The sequence below is a fragment of the Elephantulus edwardii genome, unplaced genomic scaffold, assembly GCF_000299155.1.
Source record: "Elephantulus edwardii isolate Elephantulus edwardi_28Jun2011 unplaced genomic scaffold, EleEdw1.0 scaffold00042, whole genome shotgun sequence".
Classification (NCBI taxonomy): Eukaryota; Metazoa; Chordata; class Mammalia; order Macroscelidea; family Macroscelididae; genus Elephantulus; species Elephantulus edwardii.
Genome location: NW_006399792.1, coordinates 2,141,530 through 2,153,404, shown reverse-complemented (window position 1 = coordinate 2,153,404; position 11,875 = coordinate 2,141,530). Strand labels below are relative to the sequence as shown.

The 11,875-nt window shown below is 39.0% G+C and overlaps 1 protein-coding gene across 1 annotated transcript in view; it reads left to right on the top strand.

Annotated features, from left to right (window-relative positions):
- PTPN13 (protein tyrosine phosphatase, non-receptor type 13 (APO-1/CD95 (Fas)-associated phosphatase)) overlaps positions 1 to 11,821 on the top strand; it is a 209,859-nt gene extending 198,038 nt beyond the window's left edge. Inside the window, exons 43-47 of the mRNA XM_006885322.1 lie at positions 5,275 to 5,365; positions 5,600 to 5,937; positions 7,556 to 7,771; positions 9,859 to 9,921; positions 11,726 to 11,821. Coding sequence (XP_006885384.1) covers positions 5,275 to 5,365; positions 5,600 to 5,937; positions 7,556 to 7,771; positions 9,859 to 9,921; positions 11,726 to 11,821 — 804 coding nt within the window. The remainder of the gene's footprint in view (positions 1 to 5,274; positions 5,366 to 5,599; positions 5,938 to 7,555; positions 7,772 to 9,858; positions 9,922 to 11,725) is intronic.
- The last annotated feature ends 54 nt before the right edge of the window (positions 11,822 to 11,875 follow it).

Genomic DNA, 11,875 nt, shown 5'->3' with positions numbered 1-11,875 from the left:
TGGGGTAATCAGGATGAGTTTGTCAGAGGCAGTGCCATTGGCACAGGATAGATAAGGGTTTAGGTCTGTTGTACACAGGGTTACTATGAGTCGCAAGCGACTTGATGGCACATAACAACACAACAACAAAGTTCAAATTGAAGCTAAAGAAAATTAAAAGAAGTCCTCAAGAATTAAAATATGAATTGAGTCTATTCCACCTGAATTTAGTAATCATCTTGCCTGGTAAACAGAAAATGGGACCAGAAGTGTCCCTCTGAAAGAGCCAGAGGGAATGAGAATAGCACAGCTGCTCAATGCCGTAGAGCAGAAAGCAAATAAAGAACCCAGCCCCGTGGTGCCTCAAGAGCCACACCAGTAGCAAGGAGTTTGTTTATTCATTGTTGATTCACAGGCTCAACAGATACAATGCTGAGAATGCAGTTTATTAGGAAAGTAAGTTGGAGAGTGAGGGAGGAAAAGAATATCTTACAAAGTAAGTCTAGTTTTAGTAAAAGTCCTGATCAGTTCAGCAACATAAATTCAAGAAGCCATCCAGCAAGGTTTGCCTCCTAACATTTGTCAGTCACCTTTTTCAAACATCCAAAAGCCCCAGGTCACACCTTGCAACAGTTTCTCCAAAGGAATGCCACAGTCTCTCCACCACCATCACCAAGGTCTTGCCAATAGGATCTTGCTCCATTCTCCCTCAAGTCTTGATCATCTCAAGTCTTGCTGCTCAGTGTGGGAAGCACTCTCTCACTTATCCTAGTCCCATAAATGTTGATGATTCACGAGACCATGTGTCTGCAGTTGAGGCAGCTGGAGAACAAAGGGGACTAACTGTAATGGGGGGAGGGGGTGAAGCCAACGTTTAGGCTAACATAGCGCATCTTAAGAATAGGTTTGAAGCATTGAACACCAATGATCAAAAACCAGATGACTTATGAGAGAATATTGAGGATATCATTCATTAAGAGAACAAAACATCGCTAAAAAGACACAGGAAAAAGAAAAAACCAAAATGAGTATTAAAAGAGATCCTGAAACCTGAACTAGAGCACTGAGAAATCAAAACAAAGGGAAGATGCTGAAACAAGAGTTGAACAGAAGATTTCAAAAGGCAGTTTGGGAAGATAAGGCAAAACAATAAAGTGTACAGAGACCTATAATTGTAGAATAAAAGGAAAGAATTCACTCAGCATTCCTCAAGCTGAAAAACTGAAAAACAAATTCAAGCCACAAGTTGCAATTCTTAGGGATGCTATGGGCAAAATGTTGAATGATCGAGGAAACATCAAAAAAGATGGAGGAAATACACAGAGTCATTGTCTTAAAAAAAATAAAATTAGATGACACTGAAATATTTCAGGAAATACCATATGGTGATAAAGGAAGAAATTCAAACTACACTAAAGACATTTCAGTCTATGCCAGGAAATTTGGAGCACAGCTGCCTGGCCTATGGGCTAGAGGAAATCGCCATGTTTGTTCCCATTCCTAAGAAAGGTTATGTAACAAAATGTGGAAATTATCAAACACTATTATTAATATCCCATACAAGCAAAAATACTGCTGAGAATCATTCAAAAACAGCTAAAAGAGTACATAGGCAAAAAACTGCCAGATGTTCAAGCTAGCACCAGAATATCATTGCTGATGTCAGATGGATCCTGGTGGAAAGGAAAAAATACCAGAAGAATGTCTATTTGTGCTTTAATGACTATGCAAAGTCATTTAACTGTGTGGATCATAACAAATTATGGCTAGCATTGAGAAGAATGGGAATTCCAGAACACTTAATTGTGCTCCTGTGACAGCTCTACCTACAACAAGATGCTGTTGTGTGAACAGAGCAGCAACATGGTTTAAAATTATGAAAGGTGTGTGTCAGAGTTGTATCCTTTCTCCATACCTATTTAATCTGTATGCTGATCACAATATTCAAGAAGCTCTACTCTATGAAGAAGAATGTAGCAGCAGAATTCGAGACTCATCAATAACTTTTGTTATTCTGATGACACAACCTTGCTCGCTTAAAGTGAGGAAAACTTGAAGCACTTGTTACAGAACATTAAAGAGTATAGCATTCAATATTAATTGCATCTCAATGATGAGAAAACCAAAATTCTCACCACTAGACCAATGGGCAACATCATGATAGATGGAGAAAAGATTGAAACTGTCAATAACTTCATCTTACTTGGATTCACAATCAATACAATTGGCACTAGCAGTCAGGTTATAAGGAGACTGTTGAGGCAGTGATGCCAGTTTGATGATTAAGATTCAGGCCATGGTCTTTTGAGTCACTGACTATGCATCTGAGAGTTGGACAGTGACTAAGAATGATAGAAGAGTTGATGTCTTTGAATTGTAGTGTTGGAGAAGCATGCTGAATATCCCATAGACTGCCAAAAAAACCAGCTATGTCTTGGAGAAGGTACAGCCAGAATGCTCTTTGAAGGCAAAGATGATGAAGCTTCGTCTTACATACTTTGGGCATGTTGCTAAGAGAGGCTTTTCATTGGAGCATGACATCATGCTCAGGAAGGTGGAGGGATAGCATATGAGAGGAAGACCCTCAACCAGGTGGATTGATATAGTGACTGCAGCAATGGGCTTGAGGGTGTCAGAGGTTGTGAGGCTGGCACAGGAGAGGACAGCAGGACTCAGATCTTGTTGTTCATAGAGGGGTTTTTTTTTGTTGTTGTTTTTAATTTTTATTTTGTTATTTTATTTTAATAATTTCAATGAACATTTACAGAGATTTTGGATTTCCATTCATTCATTGCTGCACTTCTCTGCCCCCCGCCCCCCCCCCAGTTTGCTTCTCTCTTTGAAAATAATAGAAAAACTCCCTCCCTGGTACACAATCCCCCCGCAGCCCTTTCACTGCCGCAAGTACATTCCACTAGTTAACTGCACCTAAGAACAGCAAAACATATGCATATATGTGTAAGGGAGCCCCGGTTGTCTAGTGGATAAGGAGCTGTACTGCCAGCCCAACAGTACAAGGTTCAAATCCACCAGCTATTCTGTGGGTAAAAGATGAATAGTCCCTTGCCATGTAGTTTAAAACCTCTCAAAGCCCACTGAAAGGTCTAGTTATGAGTCACTTCTGACTCCAAAGAGCAAAGTATGTAGGCAAGACACACTCAGCTGTCCTATATTCCTAAGTAACAAGGAGGCCCTTAGGAAACAGGGACCAGTCACTAAGAGTAATGCATTCATGTACTTTCGACCAGATCCTGACCACACCAGATGCTCTCAGATTGTTGCTGTTGTTATTGTTTTATACCTTTGAGTTGGAATCAACTCATAGTTGACCCTCCAGTGGGTTCTCAGAGACAGTAAACTGCATGGGAGGAGAATACTCCTCTTTCTTAGTAGAGCTGGTTGATTAGAACTATGTACCTTCTTTTTTTTTTTTCTCCATAAAATGTATAACACCGACACCAGTGAGTCATTTCCAAGTCATAGCAACCTTCTACTGGTTTCTGTTGCTTTCCTTCTTTAAAGAAAGAGACTGCTCAACTGCAAACTGTTGAACCTTTCAATTCATAGCCTACCATGTTACACAATATGTCACTGCTGTTGTTGTTTTTGTTATGTTCCATCAAGTTGCTTACCACTCATAGCAACCCTTTGTACAACAGCTCTGAACCCTGCTGTATCCTGAGCTAACCTTATAGTTTCCCACACGCCTACCCAGGAGAACAAACAGGTTCATCCTGGAGAGGGTGAAACCAGGCTACTCCTTGGAGGCAAGGATTTTGACGCTCTGTCTGACATACGTTGGGTTTGTTGCAAGGAGGGATTAGTTCTTGGACAGGGACTAACTATGTCACTAGGGTTCCTTATATATAACACAGCACTTGCCAATCCATGCTTTTCCTTGTATACACTTAATGATACCAGTTACATTAATCATATGCACTACCATCACCCATAATCACCAAATTTGTCATCACTATAAACAAAAACTGCCTTTAAAAAAAAGAAATACTAAAAAAGTATTTCTGCTATGTGCTAGGTGCATTACACTTAGTTATTATTAAATAATCGGTTTATTCTCATTATATCAGTTTGAAAACTAAAGCTCATGGTTGCTAAAAAAACATGCTTTCTCTTTTTGATTCTTCATCTTATGGTTTCATATGGTTCCTTCTGAAGGTCTCAGTTTTCAAATGTCACTACCTAAGAGACCTTACATCACAGTCCTTAATAAAGTAGATCTCTGTAGACTATGCCAACAGAACTATTAACACGTGTAGTGCTCCATTAAAGAAATAACCTAATTGTTGTTACATGCCTTTGGGTAGACTACAAATCATAGAAATTCTGAACAACCAACTGGAACCTTGCCCTGTTCTGTGCCATCCTCAGAATCTCTGACATGTTCAAGCCCATTGTTACAGACACTGTGTCAGTCCAGCTCATTGAAGGTTTTCTTCCAGATCTTAAAAAAAAGAAAAAGGAGATAAGGAAACGGTCATTAGGTGCAGTTGAGACAGTACTGACTCAGCAACCCTGTGTGTAACAGGACAAAACTTTCACCAGTCCTGCATCATCCTCACGGTCTCTGTTGCAGAGTCTGTGTCCATTCATGTCATTAAAGGTCTTCCTTTCTTCTGCTGACTGTTGGCATTTCCAAGTATAGTGTTCTTCTTCACACTCTGGCCCCTCCTGACAAACAACATGCCCAAAGTCTTTCCTTCTAAAAAGCACCCTGGTTGCACTTTCTCCAGTCTATGGTAGATGCAGTTTTCTTCAATAACACCGTAATTCAAAGGCATCCTTTGGTCTTCCTTATTTGTTGTCAACTTTCACAAGCCTATGAAACAATTAAACTATTTTGGCCTGGGTCAGATACACCTAAGTCTTTAGCATGACATCCTACTCTAGCATTTTTAAGTGTTCCTTTGCAGCAGAAAATATGAAGATAGGCAAACTAGAGTACTGAAAATGGAATAATCAGAATACATTTAGAGAATGTTGACATGTTCTGAGAAATATTACTAATTCCAAATGGGAACCTAATTTGTGAGCAAATTTCCACCAAATACAATAAAAACATTATTATAAAATGAATATACAATATTTTATGTCACAAAGTTATTTTGCCTCACACCATTTAAACTACTTACAACAGCATTTTTCAGCAACTGAATTACCAAATCATTGCTAGGATTTTAAGCTTATTTACCTTGACTCCTTCACATGTAAAGCATTTGCGATTACTACTGAATTACTGCTTGTTTGAATAAAAGTAACTATGTTTTTTGCTTACAGAATCTTCAAGAATTAAAGCCACTGGATCAGTGTCTAATTGGACAAACAAAGGAAAACAGACGGAAGAACAGATATAAAAATATACTTCCTTGTAAGTACTAATTTGGCTTCCAATTGAATATGTGCTCAATATACTTGTAACATTGGTAAAGTGAGTAAATATAGAGTCATCTGGCTCCACGTTAAAAACATACCTCTGTTAAAATGTGCGTGAGCTCATCTGTAGTTCAGAGGAAGTTCTCATGATCTTTGACTTATCCTATTTGTAAGACTCTTATTTTTAAAAAATTGATGTAGATAACTTTTCTTTCGGGGGATTTTACAGATGACGCTACCAGAGTGCCTCTTGGAGATGAGGGTGGATATATCAACGCCAGCTTCATCAAGATCCCCGTGGGGAAAGAGGAGTTTGTTTACATTGCCTGTCAAGGGCCTCTCCCAACAACTGTTGGGGATTTCTGGCAGATGATTTGGGAACAAAAATCCACTGTGATAGCCATGATGACCCAGGAAGTGGAAGGAGAAAAAATCAAATGCCAGCGCTATTGGCCTAATATGCTAGGCAAGACAACGATGGTGAATGACAGGCTCCGGCTGGCTCTCGTCAGAATGCAGCAGCTCAAGGGCTTTGTCGTGAGAGCAATGACCCTGGAAGACATTCAGGTACGTGAGTTCTACCTTCCTGTTTACTCAGCCTGGAAGCCCTGACGCTGGACACCAGGCCAGGGACTCTCACCATGATTTCATCGGTGGATTTCTGCTTCTTTTTTTTTGTCAGAGACAATGGAACTAATGACACTATTTTTTTTTACATTTTTATTTAGTATAAATTTGAAATGTAACACCTTCTACTTCATAAATGCTGCTCACAAGTTTCCTCTATTATATAATATATATTAAATTATAACTTAGTATGATTGTCAATATCGCCCTTTAGTCAAAAATACCACAAAAATAACTCAGCAGCTACTGCTGAAACTTTTACATAAACACCGTAAAGCTGCTTAAAAACATGAAGGTATTTCCTCATAAGGCAACTATATTGGAATAGATAAACAGTTGTCATTCATGCAATTCCTGCTGCAGTCACGTAATCACTGAATAAGCTTACTGCCTTGAATTAGATGAGAGTATATCTTGACTATTTCCAACCCTCCTCCACCCAGTAAACATACTTCTGACTAGATATAAGTGATGTTGTTTCCTATAGCTTAATAAAAAACCAAAAAGTGATTTTACTTTCCTGGATATAAGGCCCATTAATTTAATTCTATAGGATTCATGATTTTTGATAAGTGATTTTACTTTGAATGAGAGATTGTACCTCATTCTCTACCAGGAGAATTGACACAGTGACTGTAGCAATGGGTTCAATGATATCAGAGGTCATCGGAACAGCTGGGGATAGGGCAGGGGAACATGGGGATAGTTGGTGTTTACAGACCCACTATAAGTAATGGTCGACTCCTGTAAGACACCTAACAACAGCTTCCATTTGCCCAGTACAATTGTTGTATCTTCCTCAAGTGATTTATTCATTTACTCAGTGCATGTTCGTTGAACTCAGATTCTGTTAGAGGCCGAAGTGAGTTGACACTTAACATAGCAAACAGAATCTCTGACCTAACGGAGCTTTACTTCGTTTCATATGAGAAAATGCTGCTGTTGATAAGTGCTGTGGGAAAAAGAAGTAAGAAAAGGCAGTTGATTAGGGGAGAGTGAGCAACAGGCTGTTGTTTCAAATGGGAGCTGGGGAAGGCCTGAGAAGATAGCCTCTGGGGAAAAATGCTGAGGTAGTTAAGGAGTGAACCAGGGAGGGTTCTTGTGGGGGTTTCAGTCAGAAGGAACAGGAAGTGGTAGGTCCCTGATGTTGAAATGTGCTGAGTGCACAAAGAGGCAGTTGTGGCTGGAGAGAAGTGCCCACAGGGAAGAGAAAGGGAGCTTGAGTCTGAAAGTTAATAGGACTGATTACACTGGGTTTATAGGCAACTGACATGACGCTAGCTTTTAGTTCAAATAGAAGAACACTTGAAGTGAGGCCAAGAAAAACTTTCTTATGATTTTGTCTTGAGAGTTTAAAAAAGAGAAATTTTTACCATTATTCAAAATGTGGATTTAACAACCGTGTTGGTAAATGTCCTATGTATGTTTCCTAATGAGATCTTTCTATCTCCTCTATTTTCAAAATCAGCAAGTTGGAATTTGAAAGGATAAAATAAGACTTAATTATATGTGAATGCTACACTGTACCTTTACCACTTATTCCGTTGTATAATTTCAGACAGGAGAAGTGCGGCATATTTCTCACCTGAATTTCACTGCTTGGCCAGACCACGATACCCCATCTCAGCCAGACGACCTGCTAACCTTCATCTCTTACATGAGGCACATTCATCACTCAGGCCCGATCATCACTCACTGCAGCGCGGGCATCGGACGCTCGGGGACCCTGATATGCATAGATGTGGTTCTGGGATTAATCAGTCAGGATCTTGATGTGAGTATGACACATACAGGCTGCACAAGCGTTTGGCCGGAGTGATCTTGGGAGGCAGGAATGGTGAGACTTCACTTCATATTCTTTAGACATGTTGCTAGGAGGAGCTATTCCTTGGGAAAGACATGATGCTAGGAAGGGTGGAGGGTTGGTGAAGGAGAGGAAGACTCTTGAGCAGGTGGTTTGACACAGTGGCTGCTGCAATGGGCTCTTTTGTGTCAGAAAGTGTGAGGATGGTGCAGGATAGAACAGGGTTCAGATCTTTTATTTGTAGGGTCCCTGTGAGTCGTCCTAGACTCAGTGGTGCCTAACAATAATAATACAATCCAGTTTTTTAATAATGTGTTGGAATCTTGGGTATTTTCCAGTTTGTGTGAATACCTTCATTATCTTACTGTGTAGAATTTAATAGGTGTTTAAAAGGGTAATAGGCAGTGTTATTCAAGACTATATAGATCATGTTGCTCTTACTATTGTTGTCGTGTGCCATTGAGTGGAAACGGACCCATAGCTGACTCTTCAGGAGCAGTAAAGCACACAGCAGATATTGCCAATCCTTCTTCCAGGAGATTCAAACTCTGTGCCTTTAGGATTACAGCACAGCTTCTTACCAGTAGGCTACCTACATAGATCATAATAAAGAAAAAGTCATACTTATAGATCAGTGATGATTAATTTTATAAATAAAATGTATTGTGTGGGTGATTGAAACACAAAGTAAATAAAGCAATGTGTGAATCAGTATACATGAATGATACACAATTATACAAATTTTATGTGCAAACTAATATAAAAAAATAAGGTAATATTTCAAACTTATATTTATTTTACTTTAATTTTTTAAAAAATCATATGAACAAAATCCCTTAATCAATATTCCATTTTAACATTACTAGGATTTCATAAAGTCAGTATTTTAAACAAAATTCTGTAGTGCATATCATACTCTATTATATATACTGTAACTTAATTACAAATACCAAATAACCTATTTCTCTTATTTTGAACTCCTTATTTAAATAACAGTTAAAATTAAAAGATAAAAACTTTTTCCCCTGATGACAAAGTTTAAGAGAAATGTTTTGGTTTGTTTTGCTTTGTAAAATTATTTTAATAGATTTGCTAGAATAATTCATTTGTACTGGGTTTCTTTTATGAAAATTGGGATTTTTGTGGTGTTTTTACATAATCAGTTTATTAATTGTAGATGTGTGTGTTTTTTTTTTATAAACTTAAACAATGACTATACACCTGAACCTTACTTGATGGACTACACAGCAAAATTGAGTACATCTGTAGAAAGTTTTGAGGGAGAAGTTCATTATCAAAATAAAGCCAGAGACTAATTGTGGAACAGACCACCAATTTCTCATGTGCAAGTTCAAGTTGAACATTGTATTTTATGCAATCTTTCATTTACATTGTATATGACTGTATAATCATTGTGAATGATTATGTAGTCATTTATACTCATTGTATTTTATACTGTTGACCTACAACTGTTATTACCCTGTCTTTTCAAGTCCCCTCTGAATCTTTCCTATTCCTTCAACTTCCCACTCCATCCTAATGTTTCCTCCCTTCCCCTTTTTTAATTCAGCTTTCCTGCTTTCCCTTTCCCATTCTGGGCATTTATAGACATCTTACTAGTTACCCTTCTATTATTACAATAATGGTCTTACTCAGTATTTATCCTTATGAGACTGAGTTAGTTCACTCAATTGTGCTCTCTAGCCTCTCCCATGTTATATAATATTTTATGAAATTTTTGCTCCTGAAAACTGCTGCGTGGTGATCCATTGTAAGAATATACCATGCTTTTTTTAATTGTATTATATACTAGTCAAATTTCAAAGACATGAGATCTGTTGAAGACTTTAATTAGAATAAACTTTCTGGTTCCTAGAAAATCATAAATAAGATCATAAAGTGTGAGTAAAGTAATGAATCAACTAATTGTATCCAGGACACTTTCCCAGGAGGACTAGTCAGAGAAGGAAAGTGGGGAACGGAATTCTTCATGAGCCGTTTGGGGTTCAAGTTTGATTACATTTTCTACATCACTGACGTTTTGTTTGTTTTGACAGTTTGATATCTCTGACCTAGTGCGCTGCATGAGACTGCAAAGACATGGAATGGTTCAAACAGAGGTGAGACTTGATGGGGACCTTCTACTGAGGATTTTCTAAAATATTAATGTTAAGTTTCTGTTACACATTGTGTTACAACAGATCTTTAATCCTCTCTCTGGAGGATTTCAGTGTTACCCCATTAACCTAACTACATTTATTGCAGTGAGGGGCATTTTTTTTTCCCTCAGGATGAGGGCTAAGTCAGAAAAATGTATATAATTCTAGACTATCTTTGAACAGTGTTTGTCTTTTTTTATGAAGAAATAGAGTATCTGCATTGAATAGATTACAGAGTCTGGGCATCATCTTGAGGGAAAAGCGGCCTGTATTACTATGTAATTAGTATGAGTCTATAAAAGAGATATACCAGGGGTGGCTAACTTAAAGTTGGCAGTTCATACCCACATACAAATGTCCTGAGAATGAACGGATTCACAGCTCTGACTGGAAAGCAGAGGGGCAGGCTGGGATTGCTCAGTCTGGAGAAGGCACTTGGGGACAGTAAGTGGTGGGGTTTGGGGAGTTCCCATTTTCTTCTCATTTGATGGTTTTTATTTCTCAACTAAAACTTGAGCAAATATGTGAAGGAAGTAGCCAACTGAAGCAGGAACCTTTTGGACAGAGCAGACCGTCTGCATGGACGTTCAACATGGGTGTACTCAAGGCTGGTCAAGATGGTGTGGCTGTGCTGGAGTGAGGGAGAAAAGGAGGTCAGAGGGGAGAGGAAGGGCCAGGAAGTGGGATGCCTCCATGTGAAGTGGGAGCCGACACAAGATTGTCGGCATGGAGTGATGTGGTCACATTCTAGGGGTAACTCCAGCTGCTGTGTTGAATGAAACCAATTTAAGGAGAGAGGGCAAGGTTGAAGGCAGGCAGGCCACTTAGATGGCAAGTGACAGAGATCCCAGACTAGAGTGCTAACTTTACACCCAGTAAGAAGAAGCCATTGTGTGGCGTGGGTTTGCTGATGGATTATATGTGATATAAAAGAGTAGTCAAAGATGTGGAAACATTAAAATATAAATGAGTAAAAAGGAAACAAAAAGATCATGTGTCCTTGCTCCTAGTGAACGGTTAGTGTTTTATAAAGTGTTCTTACATTCTTTATTCTATGCGCACATGTGTTGGTGTTCTTAGATTCATCATAAAATAAAAATTTTCCGTATTTTCAAAACTCCTCAAACATTGCTTCTGCTAGTGGTATGTTGTTGTTGTTGTTATTGTTATTGTTATTGTTAGGTATCATCAAGTTGGGTATGACTCATTGCCACCCTATGAATAGCCATTCTGAAACCTGCCCTGCCCTATGCCGTTCTCATTATCACAGAGACAACTGGGATCCATTGCTGAAGTTGCTGTCTCTTTGGGGGTCTTACTCTTTTTTGCTGACCCTCCTTTCCAAACATAATACCCCTTTCCCAGGAATAGCTTCTCCTAGCTACATGTCCAAAGTATGAAAGACAGAGGTTTGTCATCCTTGCCTCCAAGGAACACTCTGGCCACACCCTTTCCAGGATATTTCTGTTTGGTGTTTTGGCAGTCGACGGGATATTCAATACTCTTCCCCAGCACCACAACTCAAAGGCATCAGCTCTTCTGTCATCTTTACTCATTGTTCTGCTCTCTAATGCATGGCAGGTGATTGAGAAGAACGTGACCTGAATCAGGCACACCTTAGTTTTCAAACCGACATCATTGCTCCTCCGTATTTTAAACAGGTCCCTGACTACAGACTTGCCCATCGTTATATATCTCCTGATTCCCTGACTGCAGTATGTATAATCACTACGTATTAAAATCTTTTCTCCTTCCCACCCTACAGGACCAATATATTTTCTGCTATCAAGTTATCCTTTATGTTCTGACACGTCTTCAAGCTGAAGAAGAGCACAAAGAGCAGGAGCCACCTCGGAAATGACGTGAAAAGATCCGCCTTCTGGAAGCCTTTCCTTTCCTCTCCAAAACCTCCCAA